Below are 17,174 nucleotides of genomic sequence, written 5' to 3' on the forward strand. Positions count from 1 at the left end.
CTGGTCCAATAAAAGATATTACCTCACTGTAGCGGGGCGGTCACGCCACTCCGCCCTGAAGGGGTTAAAACAGCCCTGGAAAAGGGCTGCCCCCAGGAACCAACAGGGTAGGCTAATTGGGAAGGCAGCCACAGCTGGGGCCACACCCCAATCAGGCCACAGCTGGCCCTATAAGAGGGCTGAGGGCCAGGAGCTGCGGGAGTCTCACTCCAGCCCTGGAGTGGGAAGGGTGAGCTGCCTGGGAGCAAGGTACCTGAAGTGGAGCAGTGCTGGGGAAGGGCAGAGGGAACTGGGGAGCTCCAGCCTGGTAAACCCCGAGGCTGCAGGACTTGGTGAAGGCCTATGAAAAGGTACAGGAGCTGCAGAGAGGCAGCCCAGAGATAGGCAAAGGCAGCAGGTCCTAACCCCTTGCCAATGGTGGGTGGCCATTACACTGCAGTCTGCCCCAGTGAGTGGGGGTTAGATGATGACTGGCAGTAGCCACTGAGGCAAGGTGGGTTTAGAGGGTTGGGGGTTCCCCTGGGAGGGGAGACCCAGAGTAGGGGTACTGAAGAGGGCAGAACTGCGGGGTAAGGGGCACCAGGGTCTGGGAGGGACACGGGGCCAGCAGCAGGCGAGACGCTGGCCTGCAGAGTACATGCCGAAGGCTGGAAGGAGCTAATTCCCAGGCGACCAGCAGGAGGCGCCACGCCAGTGAGTCGCACCCATCTTGTCTCTATAATATCAGATAGACATACACCAGTATGCAAGCAAAGAAATCAATTGGATTAATATCATGAGGAAGTTGAGCTGGATTTCACCCTCTATTTGGAATTCAAATAAGTGTGTGGGAATTCTCTTTTGATTTACTACATTAGACAAGCTGGTAATTATTCAAGTACAACACATGCAGTATCCACTACCCTATTCTTTGTTGTTAGAAGAAGTTGTTTGGGCCTCGGTATTAAATAAGCCAGGAAGAAATTGACAGCAATTACAATCACAAATGCCAGCATCCTTGCAAAGTAATTTAATTCCATTGTTAAACACCACTCACTACTCTAGTTAAATGCACATCCTTCCAAAAATGCCATGCACTTACTTTAGCTACTGGTAAGAAGCTATTGTCCGTCCATTTGATCTATTTTCACCATAAAAGCTAAAGGTTCCTCAAGTTCACACTGATGGCATAGCAGAAATAACAGCAGCAAAAACAGAATGTAAGGCTCCATGGCTCAGTTAGTTTCCATTCTGACTCGGACTAAGGAGCAAAAATCCCCAAAGTGGGCTACTTGGACCTTGGGTCCAGGCACATGGGAGTAAGGGAGGTTACTTCTCTGCTTGCCACCTCCCCAGGTAGGAAGGGGAAGGGAGTGGACAGAGTCGTGTTGCTCCTTCCCACCCAGACCTCAATTGCTGGCCAGCATAACTGAGCAGTCAAGTTCTTGCTAGCAAGAATATACACCAGGAATAAATTACTAATCCATGGAAGCAAGGAGGAAGCAGGGGAGGACTTGTTACTCAGAGGGCTGTCCTTGAGGCACGATGCCACCTGGGGCTGCTCACACACTACCCCTTGCCCGGGCCTGTGCCTAAAATTAATCTCTAGTCTCTAGCTGCTATAATACCATATTGGTTATGGAAGTCAGAGGGTGACTAAGATTCCTGCTGCCCAAGCAGGGGCTAGTGCATTGTAGCAGTGATATCCTCAGGCGTGGGGCAGTGATAGGGTGGTGCACAATGAACACCCCTTAGTGGTAGTAAAGAATTCCCCAAAACTGCAGTGCTAGCAGCTCACTAGAGGGAGATTTTTCAAAGGCATAAAAGGGACCTAGGTGCCCAGCTCCCATGGACTTTCAGTGAGAGTCAGGGGCCTAACTGCCCTGTGTGCCTTTGAAAATTTCTCCCACAGTGTCTAAATCAGAAAAGACTGGTTAAAATGCTTCGATGCAAGGGTGATGGCAGGTGTTATAGAGGGTGATGGGTGCTATAGAAATCCCGAAGGAAGGAAGGCAGAGATATAAATAGAAATGTCTCTCTTTGACAGGCCTCCTCCTGTTTCTTAAAACTCTTTTGTGTGAATCGGCTGCTTGGGCAGTGAGGCCCTCCTGATGGCTACAGCTGGGATAGCGTCGAATGGTTCAGAGCCAGCTTTGCCAATCAGGTTTTGTCTGGACATCCCATCATTCCCTGGGATGCAAAGACGGTCACTTGTAAGGTTCATAAATGGGACATTTCAGTTTTAACTGCTCTTTGCTCCCCCATGGCTAAGAAGAGCCTGCGTTCTTTGCTTTCCATAGCATGAAATGTGTGGCATGCAAAGCACGCGGCAGTCCATGTAATTCTGAAAGACAAGGGTTATCTAGGAACGATGTACACATTCCAAAGGTCAATGAGCACATGACCACTGGGTCTGCAATACCTCACATTGGCATGTACAGCTTCCTGACTGCATGTCTAACAGGCTGATTTGCATGCAAAACTGTGGATGCAGCTGTTGCATGGGGTTTTGAAAATCTGTCACATTATTTTTATTAGTGCTAACAGGATTTCCGCAGGAAATGCTCTGTGTTCTGAGGTGAGATATACAACTTGTTGGGATAACATCGAAGGGATTCAAGGAGGCAAAAATCATTGAACACAAATTTGAGCGCATGCCTGTAGCTTCTTATTAGGAGGGACTGCCCCACCCCACCCCACTCCACCCCTTTTTCATCCAGCTGTCCGTTTTACCGTGAATTCACTGTACTGTTCCACCGTCCCACAAACAGGCTGAAATGCCCCAAAGGACCAGGTGCAGTATCAGTTTAATATCTGAAAGACCTGCCTCCAGAAACTGACTCTAACCTGCACTGTCATGAGGACATATTCCATGAATTCACAGGTCTCTTCCATCTCATGACTTACGAATATTTTAATTTTAAAAAGCATTATATTTGGAAACATCAGATTATTCCATATTTTGCTACTTAGCAAGCATTTTGTCAAGAAAAAGCATGATTTGTTACTGACTGCCCAGTGCCAAGTTAGAACCCCAAGACAGATAAAGCTCCAGGAAACCTGGCACTGTTAGAACCCAAAGGCAGAGATGCTCCATGAAGCCTGTCATTCTGTATTGATTTCTATTTGGGAGACAAACCTGTGTTCCATTCCTTTAAACCTGACAAACTACAGAAGAAAACAAAGAATATTATTAGTGATCAGCCTGAATATTTCCCAGTTTTTCAAAGACATTCAGGGAATATGTTCATTACAGCAAACCTCTTTCAAGCTGAATTGAGAGCAGTACCAAGTCTATAATTTCCACCAAGATTCTAAAGGGAAAAACACTTCAGGAGAACACCTTGGAAAATGAAGAAATATTGCTGCTTACTTTGCTCACACTGTTTGCCTGTAAATCCAGTTCTGCATGTGCATTGCCCAGTGACATGGTCACAATCTGCTCCATTCTGACACTGACAAACATTGGCACAATTTCTTCCATAAAAGGCCGCTGGGCAACCTGTCAAAAATAAGAACAAGGAAAGAATCAGAAATACACAAACTCAGTAGCATTAAAAGTACAAAGTGTTTTAGGGTCTACATATTTTTAATAATATTTTTTGTTACTCTAAATGCAGAGAGGAACCTCCAGTCAATGTTCTTGGACAGTGTTTCCCCACATCTTTCAGAATTGTCTCTTCAGTGATTCAAAAGAAAACCTGACCATCTATATAAACTGTACTTTTAAAGAGTAAAAGAAGATGGTTACAGAAAGGAACTATCAGTTATTTGCAAATGAAGGGAGATTCTTGCATGCCCTCCAAAATTCCACCTTCTCTCTTACAGGAGCCTGCTCAAGGCTTGAAACCTGGCCTTGACAGGTCAAGAAGCCTCCTGTATTTTTGTCTGGACTAGGCCCTAGGTGTCAGGGCATTTAAAGGCCTGGACCTTACTTACAGCCCATGCAAATATGAAAACAAGTCACAAAACTATGTGGCTAGTACCCTTTCATTATGGATCTTCAATACCGATGGGCCTTTCTTGTGTGTGATAAGATAAAAAGATTTGCAGATGCTAGCACGTGTATACACACACAGTGTTGTAATGCTCAGAACTGACACAAGGTGGCAGCATGTACTCCGGTAGATTCACCACCAGGTGAACAGGGTCTCTAAAAGCCTTACGCTGAGTACAGTAGAGCCCAGTCCAGCCAGCAGTACATCTACATTCTCCATCATAAGGGTTGCACATTGCTCCGTTGTGGCAGTTGCATGTGTGAACGCAATCTGGTCCCCAAAAACCCGCTGGACAAGCTACAGAGAGAGAGTGTACAATTAATAACTTGGACTAATAGGTGATTATTACTGATGGTTGTTAAGTGATCACAACATGCTTCGTGCTGCACAAAGATACAAAGACAGCCTCCTACACACTGCAAAGCTTACTTTCCAATACAGGGATTGCGTGACAACAGCAATTAGCTTCAAACAAAGGAAAACCTGAACATTTAGGCCCACATGATGCAACCTGATTCATGCTGGTAGACCCTTAGACCTGTGGAGCACCTCAGTGAAATCAGTGGGGCTACGTATCGGTACACTGGTCCGTCAGCCAGGTCAATTTGTAGGTTCAAGGTTTTTGATCCATACGTGCAGGGGCACTAGTCTAGAACTTTGGAGCCATTGGTTCAATCCCCTGACCTGCCAGAGGCTTCATGTGTGACCATTGGCAAGTCACTTAGTTTCTCCATGCCTCTGTTTCCTATCTGTGCAATGAGGATAACAGCACTCCCCTACCCCACAGGCGTGTTCTGAGGAGAAACACATTCAAGTTGTGAGGTGCCACAGTGGTCTGAATATCGCAGATGGATAGATGATCCAGACAGCGTATTGCTCTAACTATTCTATTCAATCTTACTGTCTCACTGGCTTTATCTGTCGAGTCAATTTAGACAGAGTTTAAAATACGAAAATAACTTAAATTTTCTCTCTCATATTCTGGCATCCTGCATAACACAACACAGCTATTCATGGTTTACATTTGATTTGCAACCAAGTACTAAAACTACTGACTTAGTCTGTACTGCAGAGCAGTACCAAACTGTTGTAAAAAAGTAAAGAACGCAAAGTGTAAATTCAAATCCATAACATCTGATTGTTTCTGCTGATGAGGATTTTTTTTTAGATAAATTAAGGTCTTCAAGTATGCTAGTGCTTTTTCAAAACTTAGCATGTTAAGCCTCTTCCTGTAACTGCAGTAAGTCACATAGTTATTAGTACCAGATAAAAAGATCCAACCGGTTAATAACCCTTCAGCATAACACCTGTATTTCTGCTGCCTTTCCAAGAAAAAAACAAGTCCCTTTCCATTGCTTCATACTGAAGACATCAATTTATAAGGCAAGAAATAGTTCACAGGCAAGCTGAACATTCATAGCAGGGGTGAACATTTCCATGCTGCCTGATATGGGAGTATTGTGGACGCTCAGTTTGTGAGAGAGGGATACAACGGCTGTGTTAGGGTTTGTGGAGTTAGCCATGCTGCCACGTATGTTATACAAAAATCTGTGTGTGCTAGCCAGCCCACGAAATTCCACTGGCATCAGCTTGGAAGGTAAATAAAGACCTGCCTATGTTGGTGGCCAGGATATACAGGAAAGATGACTTAAACCACAGAAAAGATCACTGAATTCACAAGGCGCAAGCTAGGGGTGGATCTGGTGCAAGGTATTCACACCAGAACCTAGCAGAAGTGCCCATCTGGCTACATTGCCTTTGTGGGAGGAGACTTGCACGCTTCTCCAGCTGCTTTGGAACTGGCTTTGGGATCCAGGAGCCACAACCGTCTCCTTTGCAGCTCCCCCTCTCAGCTGCCCCAAAAAGAAAAGAAGTACTTGTGGCACTTTAAAGACTAACCAATTTATTTGAGCATAAGCTTTCGTGAGCTACAGCTCACTTCATCGGAAGCATACTGTGGAAACTGCAGAAGACATTATATACACATAGACCATGAAACAATACCTCCTCCCACCCCACTCTCCTGCTGGTAATAGCTTATCTAAAGTGATCACTCTCCTTACAATGTGTATGATAATCAAGGTGGGCCATTTCCAGCACAAATCCAGGTTTTCTCACCCCCCGCCCCCCTTTTTCCAAAAACCACACACACAAACTCACTCTCCTGCTGGTAATAGCTTATCCAAAGTGACCACTCTCATTACTATGTGTATGAAAATCAAGGTGGGCCGTTTCCAGCACAAATCCAGGTTTTCTCACCCTGCCCCCCCCCCAAAACACACACACACAAACTCACTCTCCTGCTGGTAACAGCCCATCCAAAGCGACCACTCTCCCCACAACGTGCACGATAATCAAGGTGGGCCATTTCCAGCATAAATCCAAGTTTAACCAGAACGTCTGGGGAGGAGGGGGCAGGAAAAAACAAGGGGAAATAGGCTACCTTGCATAATGACTTAGCCACTCCCAGTCTCTATTTAAGCCTAAATTAATAGTATCCAATTTCCAAATGAATTCCAATTCAGCAGTTTCTCGCTGGAGTCTGGATTTGAAGTTTTTTTGTTGTAAGATAGCGACCTTCATGTCTGTAATTGCGTGACCAGAGAGATTGAAGTGTTCTCCAACTGGTTTATGAATGCTATAATTCTTGACATCTGATTTGTGTCCATTTATTCTTTTACGTAGAGACTGTCCAGTTTGACCAATGTACATGGCAGAGGGGCATTGCTGGCACATGATGGCATAGATCACATTGGTGGATGTGCAGGTGAACAAGCCTCTGATAGTGTGGCTGATGTTATTAGGCCCTGTGATGGTGTCCCCTGAATAGATATGTGGGCACAGCTGGCAATGGGCTTTGTTGCAAGGATAGGTTCCCGGGTTAGTGGTTCTGTTGTGTGGTATGTGGTTGTTGGTGAGTATTTGCTTTAGGCTGGGGGGCTGTCTGTAGGCAAGGACCAGCCTGTCTCCCTAGATTTGTGAGTGTGTTGGGTCATCCTTCAGGATAGGTTGTAGATCCTTAATAATGCGTTAGAGGGGTTTTAGTTGGGGGCTGAAGGTGACGGCTAGTGGCGTTCTGTTATTTTCTTTGTTAGGCCTGTCCTGTAGTAGGTGACTTCTGGGAACTCTTCTGGCTCTATCAATCTGTTTCTTCACTTCCGCAGGTGGGTATTGTAGTTGTAAGAACGCTTGATAGAGATCTTGCAGGTGTTTGTCTCTGTCTGAGGGGTTGGAGCAAATGCGGTTGTATCGCAGAGCTTGGCTGTAGACGATGGATCGTGTAGTGTGGTCAGGGTGAAAGCTGGAGGCATGTAGGTAGGAATAGCTGTCAGTAGGTTTCCGGTATAGGGTGGTGTTTATGTGACCATTGTTTATTAGCACTGTAGTGTCCAGGAAGTGGATCTCTTGTATGGACTGGACCAGGCTGAGGTTGATGGTGGGATGGAAATTGTTGAAATCATGGTGGAATTCCTCAAGGGCTTCTTTTCCATGGGTCCAGATGATGAAGATGTCATCAATATAGCGCAAGTAGAGTAGGGGCATTAGGGGACGAGAGCTGAGGAAGCGTTGTTCTAAGTCAGCCATAAAAATGTTGGCATACTGTGGAGCCATGCGGGTACCCATAGCAGTGCCGCTGATTGAAGGTATACATTGTCCCCAAATGTAAAATAGTTATGGGTAAGGACAAAGCCACAAAGTTCAGCCACCAGGTTAGCCGTGACATTATCGGGGATAGCTATTTCCCCTTGTTTTTTCCTACCCCCTCCCCCCCCCCAGATGTTCTGGTTAAACTTGGATTTAAGATGGAAATGGCCCACCTTGATTATTGTGCACATTGTAACGGTCACTTTGGATAAGCAGGAGAGTGGGGTGGGAGGAGGTATTGTTTCATGGTCTCTGTGTATATATAATGTCTTCTGCAGTTTCCACAGTATGCATCCGATGAAGTGAGCTGTAGCTCACGAAAGCTTATGCTCAAATAAATTGGTTAGTCTCTAAGGTGCCACAAGTACTCCTTTTCTTTTTGCGAATACAGACTAACACGGCAGTTACTCTGAAACCTGTCAGCTGCCCCAAGTAACTCTCGGTGTTTGAGCAGTCTGATCCCATTTCTTTGTGGAAGAGTTCACCCATTGACTTCAATGACTGCAGCAGACAGCCCTAGAACTACACCAACTAGAATGCCAAGTTCATATTGGTAACTTTCACATTTTCTAACCCCGAAGAAACCATCAGGCCCCACTCAGCAAGCAAAAAACCCATTTTTTTTTTCCAAGGTTAACAGACGCTAACAGTCATTTCCCGATTACATGGTTAAATATAATGAACAATCCATGGAGTTTACAACCTTTTTTATTTTTTGAGTGACAGCAATATTCTGCCTGTGGAAGACACACAATAAAAGCAAAATTACAGCCATCTGTTTTCATCCGATTCATACTTTATCACACAAAGTTTAATATATTTTATTCTGAATGCTGTCTAATATGCTAGTTGTATCCTGAATATGAAGTAACATTTCAGAATGATAGGATATTGCTTCCCACTGTGATCTGTCTTCAATTAAGGAACATGTTCAGGAAATGACACTTTGGGATCAGCAAATGTCAATTTTCTACCTGGGCAATTTTCAGCAAGAAGCCATGCATCCCTTCAAACCCACATTGCCTTTTACAATTAAATTACATTTAATAGGAATATAACATCTTCTGAATTTCTCAACTGTGTGGGCCTGGTACCTGAAAACATTTATTGGCTAATAATTTCTCATGTAATAGGTGAAAGAAAGTGATTAAAAATGGAATTCAACTAGAAATTACAAGGGAGCATGGATCTTTCTTTACTGAGAAGAGCTTGTGACCTTGCTATGCAATCATAGGAGCTAGTAACTGTCCATGTAAATTCCAAATGCAGATGCTAATTCAAGCCAAAGCTTACAGATTAATTAAAGGAAATAAGCTATAAAGAGAATAAAGCACTGGCTGCTAGAACACTTTAGGGATTTCCCTGGAAATATCATTTTTTGTCCTTAACTTTAGAGCACTTCAAACTCAAATAAACTTAAAATAAGAGATGTAAAAACCAAAATTTTGCTTACTCTGAGAGCAGTCTTTCCCAATCCACCCCGGAAAACACTGACAAGTTCCATCAATAGGATTGCATGTGCCGTTGTTGGTACATTGACAGACCTCAGCACAGTTCTTCCCATATCTTCCACCAGCACACACTGTAGAAACACAAGGCACAAGTGTTAGGAAATAATATGACTTAATGTCTAGTGATGACTGGTTAAAAGTAATAATGATATTCACCTGTCCTAGAAAGGGTGCAAGTCAAACAGGGACAACTCTTTGAGTAAACCAACCCTAAAAGGAAGAAGCTAACCAAGTCCATTTTGGCTGGCAAAATTCTGGATATAAAACATGTTCTTGTAACACAGGCACCTCAAAACCCGTATTTCTGATTGAAAAGGTGGTTACCAGTAACACCTAAGATTACAATAACAAAGAAATTAAAGAAAGGGAATGGGTAGGCCAATCAGCTGCAGGCACTGCAATACCAGAAAGAGCAACAAATTGAAGGAATTCAGAGACATAATTGAGGGATCATAAGGACTGATTTAAGGACTTGGCCAAATGATGCCTACAGAGGGAAGAAAACTCCAAAGAAGTAATGGGACTGTTAAAGTGGCACAAGGGATTATAACCAGACATACATCTGTCAAGGACAATCTCAGTATACATGGTCCTGCTTCAGCATGGGAGGACCTCTTGAAGTCCTTTCTAGCCCTACCTTTATTTGATTCTACAATGATTGGGATTAAATTAAGGAAGGGAATAATTTATGCTAAATACCAGAAAAAAATGTCCTAATGGTGGGATCTCCTAGCAAAATAGTCTCAAGAAGGCTAGACTTATTCACATTGAGATCCAGGAATGTGGACTGAATATAGCTGGAAGCTACTCTGAGGAGCTAACTGCATCTGTCTGCTCTGCATACTACTGCAAGTTTTCTGTGAATAAATCTTTGGAACACTGAAGAATAACACTGTACATCTTTCGGCAGAGCACTGGACGTTACTGACACCCCAATTATCTGTGCTCTGCCTCCCTGGCCCAAGAATGAGAATCCCATTGATGTGATACATATTATGGGGAATTGAAAACATTTCTTTTTAACCTGGCACTGATGTCTTCAGTGGAAAGGTACACAACCTGTGCATCTGAAGTCATTAATGCATAGAGTGTAAGTCTCTCCTATTGGGATGCACAGCAGCCTACAAACCAGCAGGGAGTTTGCCTATAATATACAATCCCCCTTTACAAGATCACGAGCTGTACAACTAAGCACATACATGTGAAGAAATGTCAAATTATTTTCAGGATATAAGAGATGTGACAATAACACTGCATTAAATCCTGCAAATCTCAACACGACAGTAGTGGCTACGCAATAGCCAGTTTCACTTCGCTTGGGGATCTGATCCCATGAGGTCATGAGGAGAGAGAGAGACAGAACTTGTGCTTCTAAATCCTTTAGGCACTTCTGAAACTCTCCCCTGAGCTTCCCAACTCTCAGCAAAGTCAATGGGAGTTGGGACCCTCAGCACCTTGCGGAATCAGGCCGTAGGAGGATAACAGAAAGGCATGATAAGCCAAGAAAGCCTGAATATTTACACCATGTAAGCCTGGAGAAAGACATCTGCCACAAGGAAGCACAAGTGCTACTACTGAAAATTCAGGCTTATTTCAGTCAGCATCTATCGATCTAGCTATCTACAAGCGCAGCCATCACTGTAAGCGAAGTTTTACCATTATGATAAAATCATAAAAAATAACCATGTTTATCAATGGATCACAACAAAAGTCTTAGCTATGCCTGTATGTGCTTTATTAAAAGAGGTATACTACAATTTAAAACAAAGCAAACTATTCCTATAGGTTCACCAAGCGCAGTTTACTCAAGAAGATGGGAAAAAAGCTATGTCTGATTCTTCTCTGCAGCGCAGGCAAAGAAATATAAAAATGAATAGATAGGTATGTCTTTAACCTCCTACAAAATTATAGAAAATCTTTAACATTAAAATTGATGGAAAGCTTTACTCAGTATTTGTCTTATTCTCCACAATGAATGAATTGTTGGGTTCTTATTAGCTGTGCTCCTTGACAAAAACAGATGTCTTTTCAAAACAAGATAAAACACACAGTCCATCTCTGTGAAGAATGTAACAAACAGAACTGGACTTCTATCCTTGTAAATAACAATGATGTCCAAAAAGGCCCTTCTCTGAATTATTCAACTATTTTACCATTTCAACTATTCTCGCTTTCTTATATGCATTCACTGCAGATGACCTCAATCTATTCTGAATGTGAATCAGTTGCAGATTGAAATCCTGAGCTGTGATTCATTTGCTCTTATACAGTATACCATCCTCTACCCTTACCACACAGAAACCTAAGAATGGTGAAGAGGACAATAGCGTATAGTCTAGCTACAGACTTATCTCCAAGAAGGATAAAGCTGACTTTCAAATTATGTACCAAACAGAATAGTCCTCTAAATGAAAAGAGATAAAACTACACGGAACAAAGAAGAAGAAGAAAAGTTAGAAAAACCAGCAAGACACAGAAAGAACTGAAAGGCTCTGTCAACCTGTGTTCTGTCCCAATATTCCATTCCATGCTCTATTCTTAGTACTTCAATTCAATATTTTTATTGCATCTTTAAGATGGAAATAGATAGCACCACTTAAATGAGAGCTGAATTTTTTTAAATTAAATAAATTCTCAAAAAGCTGACTTAAAAATGTAGTTGATTTATTCTGCAATATGGAACACTAATGCCTGAGAATAGATTTGTGATACTAATTCTGACGCTGACACAGGCAACGGGCTAGCCATCACACAGGTGAAACTTCAGGTTACAGGAGACAGAGGCTAGCGATGGGGTTGAGAGCATCTGCTTGTCTTTCCTCCAGCTCAGACACTAGTATGATGTGCTAGAGAATGTTAACGGAGAAAGAGTAGAAGAACTATTTTGCAAACATGGTTGCTCTTCTTAGGCTTGGAAACCTGGTTATGACCTAATATGACAACTCTCCTTTCCCGTGCTTAGCACCAAACAAACATTTATTATTAGCTTCAAGATATTTTTAAACACAGCTCTGAAATAAGGACTACTAATGCTTCTATATGCAAGTATTGTGCAGATAGAACAACCCTGATTGTGATGTTAATTAGTCATAAAAGCTCTGAAGTGGGACTAAGGGTCCCACTGAGATGTCAGGTGTGTTCTGGCAGCCGTAATGTATCATCAATCCAATTTGCTACATGATGATGAAAAACATTTATAAAAACAGCTGCTCAGTTGCTTGCTGTTTAGAATTCTAAGCAAAAACTGTGTCAATACATGGAATTTCTGATGTTACAGAGTATACTGTGGGTATATGCTACCATGGAAAAATGCTCTGATAGCTGGAAAAGGGTCAATGCAGAGTGATAATATGTGATAAATATAATTCTTCTTTTTAGAAATATAAAGTTACATGATAACTCATTAGGACAAACTGCAACACAACTGGATTTTAATTGGGACATTAATATTTTAAAGTGATTCTGCTGGATAGGTCAACATTTCAAAGTAAATCCAGAAGTACTCAACAGCTCAGCAAAAATAAAATAGAGTTTTCTTAACCAGCTATCAGAGTAACAGCCGTGTTAGTCTGTATTCGCAAAAAGAAAAGGAGTACTTGTGGCACCTTAGAGACTAATCAATTTATTTGAGCATAAGCTTTCGTGAGCTATAGCTCACTTCATCGGATGCATACTGTGGAAACGGCAGAAGACATTATATGCACAGAGACCATGAAACAATACCTCCTCCCACCCCACTCTCCTGCTGGTAATAGCTTATCTAAAGTGATCATCAAGTTGGGCCATTTCCAGCACAAATCCAGGTTTTCTCACCCTCCGCCCCCCTGGATTTGTGCTGGAAATGGCCCAACTTGATGATCACTTTAGATAAGCTATTACCAGCAGGAGAGTGGGGTGGGAGGAGGTATTGTTTCATGGTCTCTGTGTATATAATGTCTTCTGCCGTTTCCACAGTATGCATCCGATGAAGTGAGCTGTAGCTCACGAAAGCTCATGCTCAAATAAATTGGTTAGTCTCTAAGGTGCCAAAAGTACTCCTTTTCTTAACCAGCTAATTAGCCCAGCTCTACACTTTGAAATTTGGCTAACTTTTCACAAAAAACAGACAAATTCACTGAAGTATGTTTATTCTAATACATCAGCTGGCACGCTGGTTAGCTGAATATAGAGCATAGGGAAAAGAAAACAGTTATATTTAATCTGTGTGTAATATTTTGCATAAGTACTGTCTGTAATTTGTAACTCACTGAAAGGTAATTAAAAAGTGTTAGTTCAATTTTTTACAAGGCCTGCAACTTAACCAGAGCAGTAGCCATTAAGAGTAATCTCTATTAAATCTATATGTAGAAAATACTCATAGAAGCAGGCAATAAACCAAGTCCAGCACAACATGGCAGTGACTTTGCAGGTGGTGTAGGATACAACTAAGAAATTGAGGCCAACGTTTTCAAACATCGGTGCCTAAATTAGGCAGCTAAATAAGAGTGACTGGATTTGTAAAGGTGCTCAGAGGTCGACTTTAATGGGAGCTGGGGTCACTCTGCACTTCTGAAAAATCAAGCCACTTTTATTTAAGTGCCTCTGGAACAAATTTCCTGCCTCCCTTACTTTTGTTCAGTAATACCTGATTTCAATGCCACCATTCACGGAGCCAGGTGCTGTTCACTGCCAAGAAGGGTCGTGTGAATTATCTGGCCCTATATTTAGATTTAAGTACCCAATTTTCAGTACTTTGGTCTTTATATTAACTGATGTGTGCCTCTTACGTTTAAAAAGTGTACTAGAAAGTGTCATCATATCTTTAGGATACACTAGGATTAACAGAAGGAAAATGATATGGTTGAACAGCAGACTTATTTACAGATCGTGTCACATTTTATATGCGCTTAAATGCTGAGCTGCAGAGCTGTTTTATTTATGCATGTCAGAGTACAACATATTTACAAAAAGATGACTAAGTACCCATTTGCATTTTGCCTGTGAAGTAAAACAGTTTCTTGTGATCTAAACTGCTGAGATTGAAAAACAAAGCAGATAACTTGAAAGCAGTCTGTAAAAGTTCTTGCTGCAGAGTCACTTGCATATAAATGTAGGAAAAAGTAGGCATGAGAGTATCTTGGGATCAGTACCTTGGTTGCAGAGTGAGCCAAAGAATCCAGGCAAACAATCACAACGTCCAGTGACATGGTGACAAGGCCCGCTGCTGTGCACACATGGGGGACATGCTTGACTGCAATGATGCCCATAAAAGCCAGGTGAACAAACTAAAGCAAGAACAAGATCAAGTAGTCACTGGAGTTCAGATGTCTTCTCACAGACTTTAAGATCAGAACCTTCTCCCTTAATCCATTTTATAAGGGCTCTTGGCCTGTCCCATAATATAAGGCAAACAGCTTCATTTAATTTCTAAAAATATCAGATAAAATATATTAGAAATTGCTTTCAGTTACAGTAACTCCTCACTTAAAGTTGTCCTGGTTAACCCTGTTTCGTTGCTGATCAATTAGGGAACTTGCTTGTTTAAATCTGTGCAATAGCTCCCTTATAACGTCGTTTGGCAGCCGCCTGCTTTGTCCACGGCTTGCAGGAAGAGCAGCCCGTTGGAGCGAGCTGGTGGGGACTTGGAACCAGGGTGGACTGGCAGCCCCTCATCAACTCCTGCTCCCCTAAGTTCCCTGTGCAGCAGCCACCCAGCAGGCTATCAATTGCTGCAGTTCAGCTGTCCCTCCCCCCAGTGCCGTTCCTGCCCTCTGCCTCAGAGCTGGTCTCCAGAGCCTCCTGCTTGCTGTGGGTGGGTGGGAGCGAAGAGGGGAGCTAGTGTCAGGGTGTCCCCCTCCCCCCTGCTCCTGCACCCTGCTTACCCCATCTCCGTAGAGCAGGGGGGACACAACAGGGCTCAGGATAGTTCAGTGGTTTGAGCATTGGCCTGCTAAACCCATGGTTGTGAGTTCAATCCCTGAGGGGGCCATTGAGGGATCTGGGCCAAAAATTGGGCATTGGTCCTGCTTTGAGCAGGGGGTGGACTAGATGACCTCCTGAGGTCCCTTCCAACCCTGATATTCTATGATTTCTATGATTTGTGTGTGGTGTTGGAGCAGAGGACGGAGGGAGCTTCCTGGCAGCAGCTGCATCTTAGCTTGCTGATTACCTTAAAAAGGCACTGTACTTAAGAGTGGGTCAGCATACTTAAAGGAGCAATGACAGGTTTCAGAGTAACAGCCATGTTAGTCTGTATTCACAAAAAGAAAAGGAGTACTTGTGGCACCTTAGAGACTAACCAATTTATTTGAGCATAAGCTTTCGTGAGCTACAGCTCACTTCATCGGATGCATACTGTGGAAAGTGTAGAAGATCTTTTATACACACAAAGCATGAAAAAATACCTCCCCCCACCCCACTCTCCTGCTGGCAATAGCTTATCTAAAGTGATCACTCTCCTTACAATGTGCATGACAATCAAGTTGAGCCATTTCCAGCACAAATCCAGGTCCTCTCAGTCCCCCCACAAACCCACTCTCGCGCTGGCAATAGCCCATCCAAAGCGACCACTCTCCCCACAATGTGCATGACAATCAAGGTGGGCCATCCCCAGCACAAATCCAGGGCCCAACAAGAACATCTGGGGGGGGAGGGGGAAGAGTCAGGAAAAAACAAGGGGAAATCCCCTTGTCTCTTCCCAACCCCTCCCCCCCTCCTCAGACGCTCCCGTCAAACCCTGGATCTGTGCTGGAAATGGCCCACCCTGATCACCACACACACTGCAAGGAGAGTGGTCACTCCAGACAAGCCACCACCAGCAGGAGAGTGGGCCCGCGTGTGTGTGTGTGTGGGGGGTGGCGAGAAAAGCTGGACCCGTGCTGGAAATGGCCCAACCCGATCACCATATACATTGTAAGGAGAAAGAAAAGGAGTACTTATGGTACCTTAGAGACTAACCTGGTCTCTAAGGTGCCACAAGTACTCCTTTTCTTTCTCCTCACAATGTATATGGTGATCGGGTTGGAGACTAACCTAGTCTCTAAGGTGCCATTTAGTCTCTAAGGTACCACAAGTACTCCTTTTCTTTCTCCTTACAATATGTATGGTGATCAGGTTGGGCCATTTCCAGCACGGGTCCAGGTTTTCTCGCCCTCGGCCCCCCCCCCCCCACACAGACCCACTCTCCTGCTGGTGGTGGCTTGTCTGGAGTGACCACTCTCCTTGCAGTATGTGTGGTGATTGGGGTTGGCCATTTCCAGCACAAATCCAGGGTTTGACAGGAGCGTCTGAGGAGGGGGCGGGGGGGAGTTAGGAAAAGACAAGGGGATTTCCCCTTGTTTTTTCCTGAACCCCCCCGCCCCCTCCTCAGACATTCTTGTTGGGCCCTGGATTTGTGCTGGAAATGGCCCACCTTGATTGTCATGCACATTGTAGGGAGAGTGGTCACTTTGGATGGGCTATTGCCAGCGCGAGAGTGGGTTTGTGGGGGGACTGAGAGGACCTGGATTTGTGCTGGAAATGGCTCAACTTGATTGTCATGCACATTGTAAGGAGAGTGATCACTTTAGATAAGCTATTGCCAGCAGGAGAGTGGGGTGGGGGGAGGTATTTTTTCATGCTTTGTGTGTATAAAAGATCTTCTACACTTTCCACAGTATGCATCCGATGAAGTGAGCTGTAGCTCACGAAAGCTTATGCTCAAATAAATTGGTTAGTCTCTAAGGTGCCACAAGTACTCCTTTTCTTTTTAAAGGAGCAATGCGCATCTCTCTCTCACACACAGGGTGTGTGTCTCTGTCTGCCATGCTGTCTCCCCTCCCTCCATTTGTGCTGCCTTGTAGAGTGTGAGGCTACATTAACAACGAGTTAACCCTTGAGGGCTCAGCCAATTGCTAGTTCATCATTTAGCAGCAAGGCATTCCCTGGGAAATATCCCACCCTCTGACTCCACCACCTCAGCCAAGCTTCACAATCATCATCGCTGTGTATCAGCATTAAATGGTTTGTTTAAAACTTATACTCTGTGTGTGTGTGTGTATATATATTATATATAAAATCTTTT

At 43.6% G+C, this 17,174-nt stretch overlaps 1 protein-coding gene across 1 annotated transcript in view; it reads right to left on the reverse strand.

Moving 5' to 3' along the window:
* The window catches only part of MEGF11 (multiple EGF like domains 11), a 261,478-nt gene that overhangs the window by 47,964 nt on the left and 196,340 nt on the right, over window positions 1–17,174 (reverse strand). The window contains exons 12-15 of the mRNA XM_077828321.1: window positions 14,263–14,397; window positions 9,076–9,204; window positions 4,146–4,274; window positions 3,353–3,481 (exon numbers count right to left, since the gene is read on the reverse strand). Of these exons, the coding sequence (XP_077684447.1) occupies window positions 3,353–3,481; window positions 4,146–4,274; window positions 9,076–9,204; window positions 14,263–14,397 (522 nt within the window). The remainder of the gene's footprint in view (window positions 1–3,352; window positions 3,482–4,145; window positions 4,275–9,075; window positions 9,205–14,262; window positions 14,398–17,174) is intronic.

The sequence above is a fragment of the Eretmochelys imbricata genome, chromosome 10, assembly GCF_965152235.1.
Source record: "Eretmochelys imbricata isolate rEreImb1 chromosome 10, rEreImb1.hap1, whole genome shotgun sequence".
Lineage (NCBI taxonomy): Eukaryota > Metazoa > Chordata > Testudines > Cheloniidae > Eretmochelys > Eretmochelys imbricata.